Genomic DNA, 21,752 nt, shown 5'->3' with positions numbered 1-21,752 from the left:
AAATTGGACAAGAATAACCTCAAAACCAGATTATTTTTCTTCTTTGATTTTTGAGAGATGGCTGTAATTTCACTGACTGCATTCTTCTATTGAATTCAAGTGGCATTCAATTTTAAGAAGATAAAAAGAGTAACATGGTATTGCATTGTGAGAGACTATTTCAGATATTTTTGTATTTTGTTTTTTTTTTTTTTTTTTTTTTAATTTTTTTTTTTTAACGTTTATTTATTTTTGAGACAGAGAGAGTCAGAGCATGAACGGGGGAGGGGCAGAGAGAGAGGGAGACACAGAATCGGAAGCAGGCTCCAGGCTCTGAGCCATCAGCCCAGAGCCGGACGCGGGGCTCGAACTCACAGACCGCGAGATCGTGACCTGAGCTGAAGTCGGACGCTTAACCGACTGCGCCACCCAGGCGCCCCTATTTCAGATATTTTGAACTGGCACCAGAATAACTGCATTAATCTAATCTACCCAAACTACAAAATGATGAGAAATTTACTTATCACTTTTTTAGGTAGGATTTTTGCCCAACGTGGGGCTCAAACTCATGACCTTGAGATCAAGGGTCGTACACTCTACTGACTGAGCCAGCCAAGAGTCCCCACTTATTATTTTTTAGAATCATGATTAATCCACAATGAAATAACGTAAGAACTTTAGAGTCAGAAAAGTTAGTGTTTGCCTGTTGACTCTACCCCTTCAGATCTCAGTTTCCTTATCTGTAAAATGGGGATTAAAATAACACCTACTTTCACTGGTTTGTTATAAAAGTTAGGATAATGCACATAAAGTATTTAGCACTGACTTGAAAACAGTAAGTATTCAATGTGAACTCAATTCCTAATACAGCTTTCCTACCCCAAATGTTCTCTTAATGAGTACATCTTTTTGTAACTCATATTGGATATCATACAATAGATTACTTGGGAAAGAAGACTTAATGAGACACAGACAGCTATTGATTATATGCTGTAATAACCAGGGGGCTGCACTGTGAAGAAAGAAAAAATGTTACACGCACAGGAGAGGCCCCTTTATGTGTGAGGTTGACCACATTCTTCTGTTGACTTTTAGAGTTGTGAATTGGGCTCTAGACTATTTTAAGAGCTCCCAAATGGGGTCACTTTAGCTATGCATATGGGAAGGTTATATTCAGGATCTGCTAAAAGTATTTATTTTTGTAAAGTTTTAACAACAAGTGCAGTGAGAAATAACAGACATACAATAAATTACTTATTTAAAATGTAAAATATGTTTTAACACTCATGAAACCACTGACACAATAAAAAATTTGGTCAGTTTATTTTTGCACTTTTAGCTATTATAAACCTATCTCTTAATAAAACTAGGAAAAATATATTGCAATTTTGCTTTCCTTTAGTCTTCTTTCTGCTCCTCAAACTAGTGTTTCTCCAATGGGATATTTTATTACATGAGGTCTCTTAGGGCATAATTATTGCATTAAGAAGCACTCATCAGGGAGTGGCTGGGTGGCTCAGTCAGTTAGGCATCTGACTTCGGCTGAGGTCATGATCTCACCATTAGTGAGTTCGAGCCCCACATTGGGTTCTGTGTTGACAGCTCAGAGCCTGCAGCCTGCTTCGGAAAGTGTGTCTCCCTCTCTCTCTGCCCCTCCCCTGCTCACAGTCTGTCTCTGTCTCTCTCAAAAATAAATAAATATTATAAAAATTTAAAAAAATTAAAAAAAAAAGAAGCACATGTCATAAAATTACATCCATGTATGGCAATAATCTAAAAGAGCCAATCTAAGGTGACAGAAACTTGACTGAAAATTAGAAAGAATCTTATCTGCGGCTGCACAAAGGCTAGTGATTTGTTTAGTACCCTTCTGCACTTCTAAATCACATTTAAGTCTTCCGAACATTTCAAAAATAATTCACTGGCAACAAGCAGAGGACAAAGAATCAGTGTTGAGACCAGGGAGGGGGTAAGAGCCCTCAGGTAGGAGTTTTGCCACAAAGCAGCTACGTGTACCTGGGCCAGTCACTGAAGTTTTATGGTTTCTGTTCTTTTTTCTCTTACGAAATAAACATAACAAGACAATAAGATCTGAGTTCACTTGTGGTTCTACGTCTTCATTCCTAGCAAATATGGGAAGTATTCGTGCTTTTTATTTGTAGTGGCTCTTAAATAAACATGTTAGACACGTGAAACAACAACATTCAGCTTTGGTTATCCTGCAGGCAAATGTCCCAAAGGGAATGTGCATGCTCTGTGGCGCAGGGTGTGGGGGCCTGATGAGACATAGCTCTCCAGGCTGGCCCAATCAACTGTGCAGGTCTTGTGCCACCCACCCTGCTGCTTCTGGCTGCTTTTCTAACCTGACAAATCACTCCAATTCCCCATGCAGCATTATCCACTCTCTCTTCCCACACTTGCACTGTAGGGAAGATTATAAATAAATCCTATATTCATAGGACAGCACCATGCCCAGGCCTGTGTATTTTCTGGGACTAACTGCTCAGGGAAAGCCAATGCTCTGGTGCAAGTCTCATTCCAGTCTACATGGTAATTATATGCTAATGCCTTTTGAAATGAATTCAGAGCCCCCACACCAGCATCGTGGTAAAGGGTAAAGAAGCTGAGATTTAATCACATTGTCTTCTGGGGGCTTAACGTAAGATTTCTTTTATACATGAACTGGGCCATCGATCGACAGAACTTGCTGGCTGCTCCTGCACTGTAACAATGCAGTCCCATAGCAAGAAAACTGCTGGTGAATGGCGTGCCGGGAATCAGTCGCAGACAGGCTGCGGTAAAGAAGCAGAGCTTCTGGCTTCAAAGAAGGCACAATGCACGTTTGTGCTCTTTTTTCCTTCCTATAAATTAGCCTCATCTTGGGGCCTAAAATAAGTCAGATCAACTATAAATAAAAGGAAGCTCGGAGCAAAGTAGTAACACAACAATAGCAACAAAGCAGTCATGAGAAAGAACGGGAATAAATGGTGGAGTTGCAAAAACAATCAAGACACAGATGACTTTACCTCATCAGGGAGAGAAGTCACAAAAAGAAATGGAGTGTGGGTGGGTAAGCAAATATACAAGATTTGCACTAGCCCAGAGACCTAGTAAGTGTAATCTAAAAGCCCACTCTGAATGCCTGCCACACAATGCAGTGTCCTTCTACCATCTATCGCTCTGCAATATCCAAAGAACAGCTATTTTAACATTGGCTTTCGGCTTTTCTGGTATTTATCGTTAAATCATTTTCCTACTCTTGGTTCAAAAGCACATTGGATTTAGGACACCTGGGTGGCTCAGTCGGTGAACTGTCCGAGTTTGGCGCAGGTCATGATCTTACGGTTTGTGGGTTTGAACCCCGCATCAGGCTCTGTGCTGACAGCTCAGAGCCTGGAGCCTGCTTCGGATTCTGTGTACCCCTCTCTCTCTGCCCCTACCTTGCTCGTGCTCTGTCTCTCAAAAATAAATAAATAAACCATTAAAAAAAAAAAAGCACATTGGATTTGATATCATGCACTATACAAATTCCTTGCATATCATAGAGAAATAATCAAAATTTTTCTCAGCTATAAAAAGAAACCAGGGAAATGTTTCCCACACAAATTTTTTTCCCATCATCCCTGACCTACAGCCAAAAGTCACATGAGAAGATGGGTTATAAATGCTTAAGAAACCGGTCTGTGCATGTTTCCATTCTCTTAGTTTTTTAAGATGCTACATGGAGCTATTGAGGAAAATAATGGCTTCCCTTTGGGACATACTTTCAGAGGCAAATGTATTAACATAAACAAACTAAAAAAAATCTAGATACACAAATCCACATGAAAATATTATTTTATAAATAATATCAGTTGACACGTGTTACTTTGTGCCAGATACTGTGGCAAAAATCTGACCTACCTTTTCTCATTAATTCTCAGAACACCCTTGAAAGTTGATGCTATGCAGTCACTAGACTATAAGCTCTATGAGAACAGGTACCATGATTTTGTTTACTGATGTAAAATCAGCACTTTGTTCATACACTGCTTCTTGCATGAGAGATGCATAGCAAGACACTTGCTGAATAAGTAATTTTCATTTGATAAATGAGGCAACTGAGGGTTAAAGAAGATAAGTAATTAGCCAAAGATACAGGATGCTAGAATCTATGTTTCAACATATATTTATTGGTCATTTTTTCAGAGAAGAGAATCAGGGAGGATTGGAGGAAGATCAACTCATTGCCATGTTTAATCTTCTTGTTCTTTCCACCTCTGCAAGAAGATAAAGTTGTTGAATAGCAACAAAAGAGCCAAATTCAGAAAGTTCAAGAAAAAAAAGAATAGGTGGGGTCCAATATGGCAAGATGTTAATATCCTTTTTCAGACAAGAGAGCTCTTCTAGCGTTTAGCCTAGAAAACAGAGATCTGAACTTTCTGTCTGCAAGGGAGGAAAATGTGATCTAATGAACAGTCAACTATGTGCAGTGCACTTTGTTAATTAAGCCCCTTCTGAACTGCAACTAATAACTGGAAGAACTGGGAGAAGTGAAAGCAGGTCTTCCAAGTTCAGTGCTGGCTGCCCTACACACAGTAGACTTCCGTGTATGGACTGTAACACATGCTCATTACTTGGCAGGCACCGCTCATTTCTTACCATATCTAATACAGTATCAGGGAAATAATATACCAGTGCTCCTGTTGATCTGGATCCCAAGGGCCATTATTCCATCTTGAGTCTTTTTTTTTTTTTTTTAAGTTTATTTTTGAGAGAGAGAGAGAGAGCACGAGTGCAGAGGAGGGGCAGAGACAGAGGGAGAGAATCCCAAGTAGGCTCCACATTGTCAGTGCAGAGCTTGATGTGGGGCTTGAACTCACAAACCAAACCAAGAGATCATGACCTGAGCTGAAATCAAGAGTCAGGCGCCCAACCGACTGAGCCACCCAGGCACCCCTCCATCTTGAGTCTTAATAAGATAGAGAGACTAGAACTAGAATCTTTGTGTTCTACATTACTGCCTTTGGAACATTTTCACATACAAGATAGGAAATCCATGTCTATGTATATATAACAGAGGAACTTCAGATACGTGATTCCGTAAAGGTTAGAGGATCATAAATCAGGATTCTCATGGATCTAAAACAAATGGGGTTTGGTTGAAGTACCACAGGGCACACTTAGAGCATGAATCTTGGAGTCCGGTGAGCCTGGGTTCTTACTGAAACCTAGTAACTTAGTTCTGTAATATTAGGCAAATTACTTACATAGTTTTCTTATCGACAAAATGGGGACAGTACAAGTACTTACCGGATAGGGCTGTTGGGAATACTGAATACAAATGTGAGAGCACCTACGTACCAGTGATAACTCAGTAAAATTAGTTTCTACTTTCACTTTGATTACCACAACCGTCAGTGTAGCCTCACTGCTGAAGTCTCTAAGCATCAGCCAAAGGAGATAAACGTGAAGTGATGAATTATATTGGTTATTATGTACTGCCACCTTTGATTTTTTGCTTACTTAATGATTATGCAGGTCATTGCTACTACCTAGTGTGGGTCCCTTTCTTGATGCTGTATTACAAAAGAACAAGAGAAGTCATTCCAAAAGTGACTTCTTGGTGGAAACGGCTTTTAGAGGGGGAGAAACTTACTGAGGCTTAGGAAAGAGGCATGATGTTCATGGTCGCACAGTGAACTGTCTGACCAGTTTGGGCTGTAAATATCATGAAGCAAGTCAGATTATGGGTGCCTATGAATTCTATTTTGAGTCAAGGTCTGAAGAGGAAATCATAAAATGCAAAATCGGTAACCCTCATTTTCAGTGAGCAGCCTGATACTCGTTGCCTCTGTGATTCATTCAGGTCCTTTAAATGTCCAAGTGTTGGAGCATCTTATCTCAGAGGCAGCGGAGTGCACTGGTTAACAGAGAGCTGAGAAGTCAAACTGCCTGATACTGAATCCCAGCAGCGTTTACTCTCTGACCCCACTAGTAAAAGAGGTTGCTTGTCTGACACTGAGTATATATAAGCTGCTGTTATTATTATATTTTTCATTTTGCAGTGCAACTATCTTTTTATGTCTGTTTTCTTCCTCTAGACTGTGAGCTATCTGACTGAAGGGAATGGATGCATTCATCTTTCTTTCTGTGTCCGGTCCTAAGAGACACTCAAACAATGTTTGCTGAATGAATCAAAGACTCTTAACAAGCAAATGAGTATCAAAGTAAGATAAACTCAGAACAGAAACTCTGACTTTAAGGGTGCCTGGGTGGCTCAGGCGGTCAAGTGTCTGACTTGGGCTGCAGTCATGATCTCCTGGTTTGTTGTGTTTGAGCCCCGCATCAGGCTCTGAACTGCCAGTGCAGAGTCTGCTTGGGATTCTCTCTCTCCTGTCTCTCTCTGCCCCTCCCTGACTTGTGTGTGCACTCTCTCTCTCTTGCTCTCTCTCTCTCTCAAAATAAATGAACAAACTTAAAATAAATAAAGAAAAAAAACCCCTGACTTTAAGTTGAGGAAAACAAGAATAACCTTTTCAGATTACTGATGAAATCATCTAGAGAGTAGTTGGCAAAGGATGAGCTGTCTCCTTAGCCCTTCTTACCTTTATCCTATTCCTAAATAAGGAATCTACATGGCCTTAGCCCACGTCACCAACTTCACAGATATTAGCCAAGCCTTGAAAACCATTTCACAAAGTTTTGTTGGTTCTAACACCTTCCCAAAAAACTAAATGACAACAACAAAAACAAATGCCATACTTCTAGTTTATTCTAAGGCTAAAGAGAATTCTGATAAATATGAATAATAGTAGATAAATACACAATTTAGTTTTGAACATTTTGGAATATATGTTAAAAACAAATCCTGTTCTTTCAATATGCTTCCACGAGATTTTAACTTAAGGGTCCCTAAATTATTTTCAAGACTAGTTTTTACTCAAGCAGCAAGTAACATTTGCAAGCGACAATATGATTTCTGTTCTTCCTCTGGAAAATGATTTTGAATAGTCAAAGAAAACATAATTTGCAACATTCTTCCCCATCGCCTCATTTTCCTGCAGAGTATACTCTTCACCCCTTCACCTTAGCAAAAGAGAAATTAAAAATCTATGCCCCTCACCTCCAACAGTTCATCTCCGATACGCATTCGCCCGTCCGTGGCAGCAGGTCCTTCCGGGTTAATTCCCACCACAAATATGCTCATGCGTGACCTGTCTTTATTACCAGCAAGGCTGAGTCCAAGTCCATTCTTATCCTTTTCAAGCTCAATAATGTGCAATTCTCCAGGCAGGTCTGCATATCTTTGCCTGATTTTTTCTATTAAAAAAAAAAGGGTAAAATAATTTAAATAGAGCACTTGAATCTATATTTTAAAGGGGTCGGCATGTTCCCATCCATACAGCGATTCCTCTACCATGATGGTCTCTTTCTGAGAACAAAGTAGTAGAGGTCATTAATAGCTGTATGTATAGGTTCCAGTTAATTATTCCATCTCCATCTAAAAAGGTTAGTTCAGCCATAAAACCTTCTCTGATTGTTCAGGTCACATTGGCCCACACTTTCCGTGCATTATTTTCTTCTCTGAGACAATGTGGTAGAAACCCTGGCTTCCCTGTCTCCTTCCAAAAAAGAGAGAGGGTGGGTAGGAAACAAAGAATATATACTGATCACCAGCTATATGCCAAGAGAGATATCATGCTGAACAAAACAGACAACATTCCTATTCTCATGGACTTGCTATCCAGTAGGAAAGAAAATCAACAATTCTCTTCTTAAAAATTTTTTTAAGTTTTATTTTTGAGAGGGAGAGAGAGGGAGCCAGAGAGTGAGTAGGAGAGGGGCAGAGAGAGGGAGACAAAGAAACTGAAGCAGGCCCCAGGCTCTGAGCTGTCAACACAGAGCCCCATGCAGGGCTCGAACCCATGAACTGTGAGATCATGACCTGAGCCGAAGTCGGACACTTAACTGACTGAACAACCCAGGAGCCTCAACAATTAATTCTAAATAATTACAGTTAAGTATACAAAGGGTATAAATCCTTGCATGTTAAATGAGTAAAAACAAGGGGGAATTAAGGATGTTGATTTAGTGGTCGGATCTCAATTCAGTACAAAAATCAACCACTTACTCAAGGTCCAATAATTAACAGATTATTCTGTGGAATTCTACTTCTTCATCTGTAAAATGGGCATGATAACACCCACTTCATGAATGTTGCGGAAATGAAATAAAAATACACATTAAAGGACTTAGTAGCACATGGCTTATAGATATTCTATAATTCTTTCATTCAATCTTCTGTCTTTCCTTGCTCTACTTTATGGTCTAAATTACCTATTTTAGGATTTGGCTGGTTAGGCTTTGTGTTGATTATGTGCAACAAAGCCACACTAGCAGATCGGGGTGGGGGATGATGCCACTTTAAGCATGTCTTGTACTCCATACAGCACCAGCTCAGGCCAGATGTGTTGCTGCAGCTCAAAGGTTGATACCTACAGTGTGATACAATCATCTTATCAGCTGAATAACCAGTTTGTAGATTGTGACTATCTCAGAACTCTCTCTGCTCAGTCTAATGCTTCTTGACTCAGGTTTGCTGTCCTTACAAGGAACCTTACAAATTCAAAGCTGAACTCGAATAATTAGTGCCAAGGGGGAGGAGGAGAAGTGCCTAGCCCATTGGATCACTTTACCAGACCTAACAAACACTGCCTTATGAGAGTAAATTTAAAAATACTTTATATGTAAATTCACATTAAAAGAATTAACCATATAAATGGCTGCTTATTTTAGAAAAGAGAATAAATCTGCTTGCTTTACAGTGATTTTGAAAAGGATCTTGGGGCACTTGGGCGGCTCAGTTGGTTAAGCGTCCGACTTCGGCTCAGGTCATGATCTCATGGTTCATGAGTTGAGCCCCTGCATGGGGCTCTCTGCTGTTAGCATGGAGCCCCACTTCGGATCCACAGTACACAGCTCTCTGCCCCTCTCCCACACATTCTCTCTCCCTTTCTCTCCCTCTCTCCTCTCTTTCTCTCAAATGAAAACACTTTAAGAAAAGAATCTTTTACAAATAAAGCTTATTATTAATAATAAAGAACGCATTTAGCAAAATACAGTAAAATACAAATCTTGCAATGTATCAAAACCACCCTCTATATAGGAAAAAAAATAAAGTCATATTAAGGTTAAAGTAAGTAAGCTCAAAGTGTTTCTGTTGCTCAACTACCAGGAACAAGATGCTAGGTGACTATTTTAATGAATAGAGATGTGGACACGCATTACCCTCAAGATGCTTACACAGCAAAACGAGGGAAATAAATACAACAAATATTAAACCAAAAAATTTATTTATTTATTTATTTATTTATTTATTTATTTATTTATTTATTTATTTATTTATATTTTAGAAAAAGAGAGACCATGAGTGGGGGAGATGGGCAGAGGGAGAGACTCTTTTTTTTTTATTTTTATTTTTTTTATTTTTATTTTTTTTTTTTAAATTTTTTTTTTTTCAACGTTTTTTATTTATTTTTGGGACAGAGAGAGACAGAGCATGAACGGGGGAGGGGCAGAGAGAGCGAGGGAGACACAGAATCGGAAACAGGCTCCAGGCTCCGAGCCATCAGCCCAGAGCCCGACGCGGGGCTCGAACTCACGGACCGCGAGATCGTGACCTGGCTGAAGTCGGACGCTTAACCGACTGCGCCACCCAGGCGCCCCAGGGAGAGACTCTTAAGCAGGCTCCATGCTCAGTGCGGAGCCCAACACAGGGCTCGATACCAAGACTATGGGATCATGACCTGAGTTGAATGCTCAAATGACTGAGACACCAAGTGTCCCAACAACTACAATTATTTAAATAGAAGTTCCAATCACCACAGGTGCTGGTCCTGAATACTCATTTATTAGTGAATTAGGTCAGTGAATAAATACTCAATTGTCATGAGCAATAGTTGCTTTTAGAGTTTTAAGAACTGACGTGTCTAGAAGACATTTCACGGAAGTAGCAGAATTTGAGAAGCATTTTGAGTAAGGCACAGAATTTGGTTATGAGAAGAACCTTGTAGGGGGAATAGCAAATTTAGAAGCATACCTGCAGGTGGAGTGAGGAGGAGCATGTGAGAGCCCATTTGGCTGAGAACTGAAAATTCTCTGGGTTAGTGGGTGAGTGATAAGAAACCAGAGTACAAGGTTTATAGAAATTCCAACTGGGGATTCTACAGAGGTGTCCTGAGGTCCCCTGAGGATGGGCCTTGAGAGGACACTCGATGTAAGATCTCTTCTCTCAGATTCGATGGGACCACTGAACACTTTCATCTGCTTTGTTTGTTGGAGTTACGGGGTTAAGAAAGTTAAATGCCACTACAGCTAAGAAAACCAAATAGAACATAAATTTTAACACATCCCTTTCAGAAAATAATAAAGCATAAAGATGATTTTAAAAAGATACTGAAGACTTTAACAACACCATAAGCTCAAAGTAATGCATATAAGAGAGCTCTCCATCTGACAGAAAATACACACACCTGGGGAGGCACACACAGAACAGTTACACAAACAGTGTGCTGGGCCATAAAAGAAACTTCAAAAGGAATCAATATCATATAGGCTGTGTCATTGAACACAGTGCAATAAAACTATGAAAAACTATAAATTAAAAAAAATTATTTTAGAGAGAGAGCACAAGTCAGGGAGAGGGAGGGGGGGTGGGGGGTGGGAGAGGGGGAGGGAGGGGGAGAGAGGGAGAGGAAGAATCCTAAGCAGTCTCCACCCTTAGAGCAAAGTCCAACAGAGGGCTCAACCCCATGACCCTGGGATCACGACCTGAACCACAATTAAGAGTCAGATGCTCGACCAAGTGAGCCACCCCAGCGTCTTAAAAAACTGTAAATCAACAATAAAAAATAAACTTTAAAACTCCATGGTATTTAGAAATACATTAATGTTTATTAAAATCCCAAGATTTAAAAGGGAAATAATTACAGAAATGAGGGAATACAGTACTCACAAATGAATACAAATTATAATTCTAGGTATCAAACTTGAGGGACACAGCTCAAGCAGCACTTAGAAGGTTATTTACAATTTTAAATAATTTTTCAGAAAATAAGAACAGTATACCCAAGAGGTTAGAAAAAGAGCTACCTACTAAATGCAAAGAAATAAGAGAAAATAATAAAGGGCATGTGTTAATGAAAATAGAACGAGCACCACCAATCAAAAACAAATAATCCACAGAACAAAAACACTATAATAAAGATCAGTGAAACCCAGTTCTTTGAAAACATTAAGAAGACAAACACTGTAAAAACTGATCAGGAAAAAAATTGAAGACAAACAGAAATTCTTCCAATAGAAAGGGATGAAATCACTACAGATAGATTAATAAAATTATTATGGGGGTGCCAGGGTGGCTTAGTAGGTTGAGCATCCGACTTCAGCTCAGGTCATGATCTCATGGTTTGTGAGTTTGAGCCCCGCATTGGGCTCTGTGCTGACAGCTCAGAGCCTGGAGCCTGCTTCAGATTCTGTGTCTCCCTCTCTCTCTCTGCCCCTCCTTTGCTTGTACTCTTTCTCCCAAAAATAAATAAAAACATTAAAAAAAAGATTATGAATAGTGTATTGATATGAAACGCTGGCACACTTTAAAATCTAGAAGACAGACACATCTCTCAAAATTTGAAATGCCATATTTAGTGTAAGAATAAATGTAAAACTGCCATAGACTAGTAATTATTAAAGAAACTGAAATGTTAGTCAAGAGTATTCTCTTTGAAAAAATAACAAAATCCCCCATGGTTCTAGGTATTTTTACATTTGAATTCTACCAGATTTCAAGTTTTAATGAATTTTATCTATGCAAATTGTTCCAGAACATAGGATGGGCAGGGAGTTATCCACTTCATATTTTGAGGCAGGTATAATCCTGATTCTCATCCCAAAAATAGAGACAAATCGAGAAAAGGAAAGTACAGTCTTATTTAACTTAAGGTCATAAGATGTAAAAATATTAAAAAAAAAATGATTTGAGGGGCTCCTGGGTGGCTCAGTCAGTTGAGCGTCTGCTTTTGACTCAGGTCATGATTTCATAGTTTGTGAGTGAGCCCTGTGTCGGGTTCTGTGCTGACAGCTCAGGGCCTGGATCCTGCTTTGGGTTCTGTGTCTCCCTCTCTCTCTGCCCCTTCTCGCCGGCTCACATTCTGTTTGTCTCTCTCTCAAAAATAAACAAACATTAAAAAAATAATAATAAGTTGAGAATATATTGAAAATATTTAGTTTAACCTCTATGATATAGCCAGTATTTGACTATTTTCTGGCCTAAGAAACAGCAATTTCATATGATTCAACCTAACACTATATTATGAATAAGGGCGCATTCCAGGAATGTAAGAATAGGTAAATATCAGGAATTTTTTCAAGGAAATTATCACACTGATAAATTAAAGCAGAAAAGCTGAGAAACTATGTTAATAGATGGCAAAAAGCATTTGAGAAGGTACAATATCCATTTAAGATTTTTTTTTTTTAACCCAAACTGTTGGCAAACTAGAATAGAAGGTACATTCTGGACTTAAGCTGACAAATAGAAAATATAACAGGAAAAAATATTTGTAGTATTTAAAATCAACAGGGAGTGGGGCGCCTGGGTGGCTCAGTCGGTTAAGCGGCCGACTTTGGCTCAGGTCATGATCTCACGGACTGCGAGTTCGAGCCCCGCGTCGGGCTCTGTGCTGACAGCTCAGAGCCTGGAGCCTGTTTCGGATTCTGTGTCTCCCTCTCTCTGACCCTCCCCCGTTCGTGCTCTGTCTGTCTCAAAAATAAATAAATGTTAAAAAAATTTTTTTTTAAATCAACAGGGAGTTAATATACAGAAAGGCAGAAAAAGATAGTAACCTCAATAGAAATCGGGTCCAAAGACAAAACTTAAAATGCTTACAAAATGTAAAGACATGCTCAAGTTCATCAGTAATTATGGACATGCAAATTAGAGTGAGATACCAGTTTTTGCTATTAGACTGGCAAGTATCTGAAAGCTGCATCATTAAGCCTTAGTGGAGATATGGGAATCCTCATGCGCTGCAGTTGGGACTGTCGAATGGTGCAGCCTTCTGGAGAGCAGTCTGACACACTACTTAATCAGATTAAGCATACATATGCTCTACAAACCAGCAATTCTACTCTTGGGTATGTATATCCTAGTGAATTCTCATACAGGTCTTAAGGGGGTGTTCTTTGAGAGAGTAGTGGGGTTGGAGGTAATAGTTGGAGACAGTAGGGGGGGCTGGAGGTGTACGTCACTGGGAGAGAGGATGGATGAAATGTGGTAGATGGACATCACAGTGTACCATCAGCAGGTAGAAGCAATTAATTGGAAGTAGTGACAGAGAGGGGGCGCCTGGGTGGCTCAGTCGGTTAAGCGGCCGACTTCGGCTCAGGTCATGATCTCGCAGTCCGTGAGTTCAAGCCCCGCGTCGGGCTCTGTGCTGATGGCTCAGAGCCTGGAGCCTGTTTCACATTCTGTGTCTCCCTCTCTCTGATGCTCCCCGTTCATGCTCTGTCTCTCTCTGTCTCAAAAATAAATAAAAACGTTAAAAAAAAAATTTAAAAAAAGGAAGTAGTGACAGAGAGATTTTCAAAGAGTGCTGAATGAAAAGGGAAGAAAACAATAGGCCAATACCATCTAGGTAACACCATTTATGTAATTTAAGATTACTGCAGGAAAAAAACACAATACAGGTTTTGGAAGTGCATACATGAAGATGCGCATATTTAACACATTGGAATGGTTATTTATGGTGGGTGGAAAAAAACAGGAATACAAGGGAGAAAAGAAAACCAGTCAGGGACCCCCAGCAGACCAATGATGGTAACATGCTATGAAGATTATATATTTAATGCAATTCTCTGGCCCCGGGCAATAAAAAAAGAAAGATGCTCAGAAAAGCCTCAGTGTTGTATTAATATGAAAAGACCTCCAGGTTCAAAACTTGTCTGACTTGTTCAACCTTCAGAGAAAAAAATTAACCTTCATGGCCATTAACTATATGTTCAAGTACTTAGACATGGAAATGATTAATGATAAGAGGGACCCTCCATTGCTAAATATGGTTCCATCACAGCTGGTGAACAACTCAAATTAACTGCTACAAATGGTGCATCTCTATCAACACATTCTTGTGGCAGAATAGGAAGAACAGGGGCTAAGGGGTCAGAATTTAGTCAATCCTAGCAGAAGCACTTAACATCCCTGGTTCTACCAATTACTGAGCCTTCATGAACAGCAGATTTCTTATTTGTAAAGTGGGGTTGTCGCCTTGAAAATGGATGTTAGCATAAAACTCCTGGGGATACAGGGTCCAAATACTGCCAGGAGAAAATACAACCAGGACTTTATTCCATGATTTAGCTATGTTGAGGTTTTAAGTTGGTCTTAAGTGGGTGACAAAGCTACTTTTCTTTACATTTGTCTATCTTGAGGAAAATAGAGATTTGTGACAGGAAGCAATCCCCCCTCCCTGAGGACACAAAGGAAGTGGTCACACAGAACTCAATGGGAATCACTAGAAGGGGTTAGCATCCCTCTCCCTCAGCTTCTTTTCCCTGAGTTACTCCTATTGAGGAGCTGTCAGGACAACTTCTGCAGGTGCAGAGGAGTAACACCACTGGATCAGGTGTTAGTCCCATGCTACGTAGGCCACTGAGGTGGCTTTCCAATGGTGTGCTAGATGCGCCTGGGTGGCTCAGTCGGTTAAGTGTAGGACTCCTGATTTTGGCTCAGGTCATTATCTCATGGTTCATAAGGTTGAGCCCTGCGTCAGGCTCTGTGCTGTCAGCAGAGCCCGACTCTCAAAATAAATAAACTAAAAAAAAAAAAAAAAAAAAAGAATTAGTTCAGATTTGTCCCTCAGTTAAAGAAACTATAATCTTCATGATTCCTCCTTATATGAAAGAAACATCTCATAGGTTACTATGTCAATGAATCCTTCCCACACTTTTGTAAACACCTCCATTTGCATGAGTGGACTGACAGAGAGGTAAAGCCATTTAGTCCGTGTTTGGGCCAGGTCTGCTGAGTCAAGTGCTGTGCTGTCTTTATCACACCAACTCACAGCTATCTCTTAGGCTGACAGAATTTTCTTTTAATGTTTATTTGTTTTAGAGAGAGAGAGAGAGAGAGAGAGAGAGAGAGAGAGAGAGAGAGAATATGAATGAGAGGGGGAGGGGCAGAAAGAGGGAGAGAGAATCCCAAGCTGGCTCCAAGCTGTCAGCACAAAGTCTGACCCAGGGCTCAATCCCACAAACTGCGAGATCATGACCTGAGCTGAAATCAAGAGTTGGATATTTAACCGACTGAGCCATCGAGGAGCCCCTAGACTGGCAGAATTTTGAGTAATAAGAGGATCCCCTTGTAAGAGCTCAAATAATGGTTCCCAGGCCTAGACTCCTTATATTTGCTAGGCTGGCTACCTAAAAATCACCATCAGAGTCTATAAAACAGAATCACGACTGAGCTCCCCCAGCCAAGATTCTGAACCAATGAGTTGAAGTTTAGTAATGGAATAAATTCTCTTTGTTACAAGGTCCTTAGATGATTCTCATGGGCAGCTAAGGTCTGTGAATAACATGATTTATCTCCCATGCAGTACAAAATTTTTTTCTATAGTTATCATGACAGTCAGTCATAAAGTTCACAGATATCAAAATTTCAGGCAACCTTGAGTACATCCCTCACAAGACTAATCTAACATGAAGAATACCTCTGGCTCCACAATCACGCCTCAGGATTAAATAAGAAATGCTTTGACTATACAGGTTTCTTTAGAATCTCAATCTTAGCCTTTCTGCTTCTATCTCCCCCACCCCCTCCCAGGTTGTCTGCCTCCCTCCCTCCCTCCTCTCCTACCTCAGATGTTTTCTGCCACTTCCATTATTAATTGTTTCTAATCTATAGCTGTAATAAAAGGTGAGCTAGAATTTCAAAAGGGGAGAAGGAAACAAAGTTAGCCTTTAAGGGAAAAGCAGATCCGAACCCTTTCAGTGTCTCTGAAAAATCAAGACACTGCATGCCAGCTGGTTTATTCAGAATCTGAGAAATTGTAGTCGAGCTCCTCTGGATGATTCGGCACAAACCGTTCTGCAGTGTCAGGCATGTGGCTCCACCGCAGGGGAAACCCACACCGCCTGGCATTTGCTTTGGGGGCTGCTGGGAGTCGTTTCCAGGGTAACCAGTGACTGAAGAAGGGGATAAGTAGGAAGAAAATGTATAGAGTGGTTTTCTGAAATCTTTTATCAATTTCGAGAAATATAATTAAAGATGTGGGGAAAGCATATTATTTTCTTTGCACCCAATGGGGTTCTCCCCTAAACTTAAGAAAAAAGAACCCATACTTTGTTTCCTGTATACAAGCACACACCCCCCCCCCTCCCCAATCGATTATGTAAGTACCAGCTTTCAGCACCAAAATATTAGAAATGTTTCTAATGATTCAGGATCTTACTGTACCCATTACCTGTATTTTCTGGAACTATTTGTGATAAATAGCCAGTCTTTATACTGACTTTCATTGATTTTCACAATATGTTAGTCAAGTGGTAGTAGTTTCTATCCCAAAAAACCTAGATGCCCTTCCGTTTCTAAATACAGATCACATTCGGATACAAGGAACATACTTCTTTGGCAGCAGGCTTTACTTAAGTAACCCTTAATGAATATCAGCCTAGAATAACTGGAGAGAGAACAGTCTTTTCTACTCAGCCGAACAGTCACGCTTGTTTTAAACATGGATTTTCTAGCCCCATGACAATGTTATCTGAAGAAAGGAATCCCAAGTTGCTCATAATTCTATATCAAAGTATCAGTGCCTTTTCCTTGTCCAAGAAAGCCAATAAGATTTCTCCAAGGTGGTCTCAGGGTATTTTCCTATCATCCTAGGATATCAGGTGTTGCTAAGTAACAGAGCCTTTCTCCCAAGAAACAAACTTAATTCAAGTCGCTGTCCAGTATTTTAATAGAAAATGTTCAATACACCAGAATAATGACCTGATACAGTTTCAGAAGCATTTAGCTACCTGGTCTGTTTCTAAATAACAAAGGATAATGCAGAGAAAATATTTAAATACATTTTCTTATATATTAAATACAAGGATCCCACTTTTAGATAAGCAGGTAATAATAAACTTAATTTTCTTATGCAGTAACCAACTTTTAATTCAGATTTGAGAAATAAAAACGTATGAAAAGAAAATCATAACTAACGATAAAAAACAGCATATGCACTTCAGCAAAAAGGAGCAAATCTCAAGTGAAAGTCTAGACCAAAGAGAGGAAATAATGAAAATAAGTCAATGTAAAGAAACTATACTTGACATAACAACAAGTAAATTCCTCTCTTAAATGTTGTAGATGTTCTTGCCAGTATATAAATTTGATAAGATCCTATGGACCTATAAGTAGAAATTAGTAACTGAAGCACACAAACATGAGTATAATAATAATAGTTGGATATTGTTTACTTCATTCTGTTGAGCTCACTTAATCTTTATGAAAACTCTATGAGATAGGTATTCTCTCCAACTTTACAGATGAGAAAACTAAGGCACAGACAGGACAGGGAGTGCACAGTAATACAGTTACTGAAGGGTAAAATGGGGATTTGAAGTCAGTGACTCTGACTCCAGAGTCCATGATCTCAGGTGAAAGTCAGGACCAGAATTAAACACAAAGACTTACTTAAAGAATTCAGAAGCAAACAGAGAAATCAAATAATTTCATTCCTTTTAGTCACAAAAATTCAAAAAGCATAAGATATTAAGAATGGAAAAGAAAATCAACCACAAATCTAAAGTGACAAAATTCAGGCAGTCAATTAGAACAAGAATCATTAGGACTACTTCCTCAAGAGTAGGAAGGAAAAACAAAACAAAACAAAACTTCAACTCATAATGAAAATCTAAAATTTTCCATTAGATGAATCAAAATCCAATCAAGTCCACATGCAACGAGCAAACTTTAAACAAAATACACTGAACTTTCACTGTTAGACACTGTGCTGATTCCTTGGTATATTCGGTATTATGAAATATAATCTTTAACAAGTCCATTTACAGCAGAATGGATAAATAAATTGCGGCATATTCAAACAACGGAACTTTATTCAACAATGAAAACAAGTATTACTACATGCAACATGTTTGGTTGGATATTAGAGGCATACTGTTGGGGGGAAACAAACCAACACAGAAAAGCGTATGCACCTGATTCCATTTTTATCAAGTTCAAAAACATACAAAGCTAATCTATGGTTTTAGAAGTCAGGACAGTGTTGACATTTGGGGAAAAGGGAAGATACAGTGAATCAGAGAAACACAAAGTAACTTCTGGGTGGTAGTAATTTTCTATTTTTGTGACCTGGATGGTGGGTGAAAATTCAAACTGTGGTACAGTTTTCTGTTTATTTTCCAGTAAATTTACTTTTTTAGAAAAAGCCTTATCAAAATAATGTGAGGACCTTATTTGAATTCTGATTTGAACAAACCAACTATAAAAATCCATTTTGATACAATAAAAAAATTTGACTGTGGGTTGTGTATTGGATAAAACCAAAAAATTATTATTAGGTACATTAATGGTATTATAGCTGCTTTTCTAGAGATGCATATGTAAGGATGAAATTACATGATGTCTGGGAAATGGCTTTAAACTACTTCAGTAAAGAAAAATAAGGGAGAAGTGAAACTGATACAGTAAAACCTTGTTAATTATTGAATCTGGGGGAAAATGTATAGGAAATAATAGGCTTTTCTATTTATGTTTGCAAATGTTTGAAAATTTTCACAACTAAAAGAAACCTTAAGTGACTCAACTCTCTAGAGAACTAAGGGTTGAAGGAAGGTGGGTGGGAAGATGGGATAAATGAGTGATGGGCATTAAGGAGGGCACTTGTTGTGATGTGCATTAGGTATTATATGCAAGTGATGAATCACTAAATTCTACTCCTGAAACCAATATTACACTATCTGTTAGCTAACTAGAATTTAAATAAAAACTTGACACATAAAAATAATAATAATAAAAGCCTTCCTAACAATCCTATAAGGTATAATCATCCCATCGTTACAGATGATGAAACTGAGGCTCACTGAGGTTATGAAACTCGCCCAAACTTGCATTTAGTAATTGGTGGACCTGGGGTTCAGATTTGGGTCGGCCTCACTCCCAATCCCATGTACTTACCAACCACAAAAGGAAAATAAAGATGTGTGCTGTGTTCACGTCTGAGAGAGAGGCAGAAGGGAAGTCTAAAACCTGTCTTAGTCCTTTTGGAATTTATGATTTGGTGGGAGACACGGAACACATATCAGCAATCCCCAGGGCCCAGTCTTTGGAAGTTTAGTTTGGGAGCACACACAGGGTGACTTGAGGAGGGGAGCTGAGGAAATAGGAAGATCAAGAGGAAGACCATACAAATAGAATGATGGAAAAAAATAGAGGTAAAGCTGGCATGTGGTGGTAGTAAAGTGATACACAAAACCAATAAGGTTTGTGAACTCTTTGGCTGTCTGAGGTAAAGGAAGGGGGAGAGGAAGCGGAACAGGAAGGGGAACAAGGAAACTGATCCTTAGAGACCAGGAGTTGAGTGAAGCATGAGGAGGAGACAATTTAGTTTGAATGGGCTGGTTGTGGGTATCAATAACAGAGAGCTGCTGAATTAAGCCTGGAGCTCCAGGATGAAGGGGAGGTAAGCCCAGAACTTCTGGTAAAACAAAGCCAGGTGAAACACTTTACACAGTGTCTGAAAATGAATTTGCACCCAGCTGCGTGAGTGCTCAGGGGAGAAGGGTAGGGAGCCTGATCATGTCATTACTATCCACCCAAGAGGAAATACATACAAACTGGGTTTAGTGGGTATAGCTCAGTGGTAGAGCATTTGACTGCAAACTGGGTTTAGGTGTCGACTGAAATAGAAAATGGAACTCAAAGAGTCAAAGAAAGGAGTTAACAGCTGACTCCATCTATTCATTAAGAAAAACATCAAATGCTTGCTCTGGGCCAGGCACTGTGTTACTCACTAAGGATCTAAGAAGGGTGAATTAAAAGATAAAGGAATAAAGGTTGAATTAGGTTCTATCAAAAGCATAAGAAATCCCAGTTAAGATTGGGATCTTCCAGTCACATAACAACAAAGATTCAACTTCTGTAACCAGTACCTAAATGGTTAAGAATCACATTTAGTTTGGAAAAGGAAACCAGTCCAGAGCATCCACAACCAAGGATACCAAGGATCATTGAAGTTAATCACAAACCAATGGCAAAACCGGGAACAGAATCCACAAGTCCTCACTGATTAGTTTCACTATCCTAAGGCTCAGATAATTGGGGCAATTACACCCAGTCCAAAGTGAGGTTAGAGGTGTGCTACTTACACGTCTCACTTTCATAAACCTTACCCCCATTGCTTTTTTATGTCGTGCCGTAAGAAGACTGATCGCTCTGCCAAATCCCTCTGATGACAAGGGATGTGGGGTCAGGCAATCATTCACTGGGGACGTGCAATCAGCAAATAATCTATCTACAAAGTAGAAGTTCCTTGACCACCTTTAGGCGTACAATAAGAAATGAAATTAGTTTAGTACACACAAAGTTTATCCATCCTAATTAGGGAAGATCATATTTGCACCTATGCTCAAACACAAAGGCTCACGTAATCAGTCTTGATGAATATATCCACTGAGGCTTTCTGTAACGGCACCATCACACCTACACCAGTGTTTCCCCAAGTGTGGTCCACAGATCAGTTAAGTAGTTCTATACAAAACACACTTGGGGCACCTAAGTGGCTCAGTTGGTTAAGTGTCTGACTCTTGATTTCGGCTCAGGTCATGCTCTCAGGGTTCATGAGATCGAGCCCCGTGTTGGGCTCTGCGCTGACAGTGCAAAGCCTGCTTGGGATTCTCTCTCCCTCGTTCTCTGCCCCTCCCCTGCTTGTGCTCTTTCTCTCTCTCAAAAATAAAGACACGTTAAAAAACAACAACAACACACTTGTCTGGGCTCCATGTCATATCTACAAAATCTAAATCTTAGGATGCAGACAAGGGGTCACCAATTTTTTTTTTTTTTAAGATCTCTATGTAATTGTTATACACATTAAAAAATACTGTCCAAAAACCTAAGATAAATTCCTCTCCAAGCTCAAAACGCTTTTGTGGCCCTTAGAGAGGACTGAAAACAAGGTATAAAAAAGGATTTGATTATTAGTGACTTCAGATTTTTACTACGTCTTGAGAGAGACCAAAAACATGTTGATTTTGAAGACAGCACCGAGAAAAGCCAAATGCAACTTTAAAAACACTCTTAACAATCCGTTGTTGTACATTTTAAATATCAGGAGAACACATAATATGGTTCTTTAATCACTATAAAAGCACTGAGTCGCAAGCTCATTATGGTTATAGTGTGGTAGAACTGTGTTGCAGTTGTGATTTTGCTCCCTGGTCATTACCCAGTCATGCAGTAATGTTCAACAAAAGCCCCACACTGGCAACAGATCAGGAAATCAGCAGAGGCACTGACAGCATTAAGGTGTTTAATTATATTTTCTGGAGGGGGAAAAAAGTGGCAGTTTGCAATAATTAAAGGGAACCGTAGAATGTAGAAAAAGGAATATGACACGGTATTTTCCAAGTTCACCTGGTCCCCTTAGTGACTGATTCTTTGGAAGCAAACCTCCCTCTGCATTCCTGCTTAGGAAACCATCTGGCTTTGTTCACCCAGGGCCATGTGCATA

The 21,752-nt window shown here is 39.5% G+C and overlaps 1 protein-coding gene across 1 annotated transcript in view; it reads right to left on the bottom strand.

The window, feature by feature from the left end:
* PATJ (PATJ crumbs cell polarity complex component) overlaps positions 1 to 21,752 on the bottom strand; it is a 363,753-nt gene that overhangs the window by 141,892 nt on the left and 200,109 nt on the right. The window contains exon 29 of the mRNA XM_042951928.1: positions 7,085 to 7,281. Within this exon, the coding sequence (XP_042807862.1) occupies positions 7,085 to 7,281 (197 nt within the window). The remainder of the gene's footprint in view (positions 1 to 7,084; positions 7,282 to 21,752) is intronic.

The sequence above is a fragment of the Panthera leo genome, chromosome C1, assembly GCF_018350215.1.
Source record: "Panthera leo isolate Ple1 chromosome C1, P.leo_Ple1_pat1.1, whole genome shotgun sequence".
Taxonomy (NCBI): domain Eukaryota; kingdom Metazoa; phylum Chordata; class Mammalia; order Carnivora; family Felidae; genus Panthera; species Panthera leo.
This window is presented reverse-complemented; position numbering and strand designations above follow the sequence as displayed.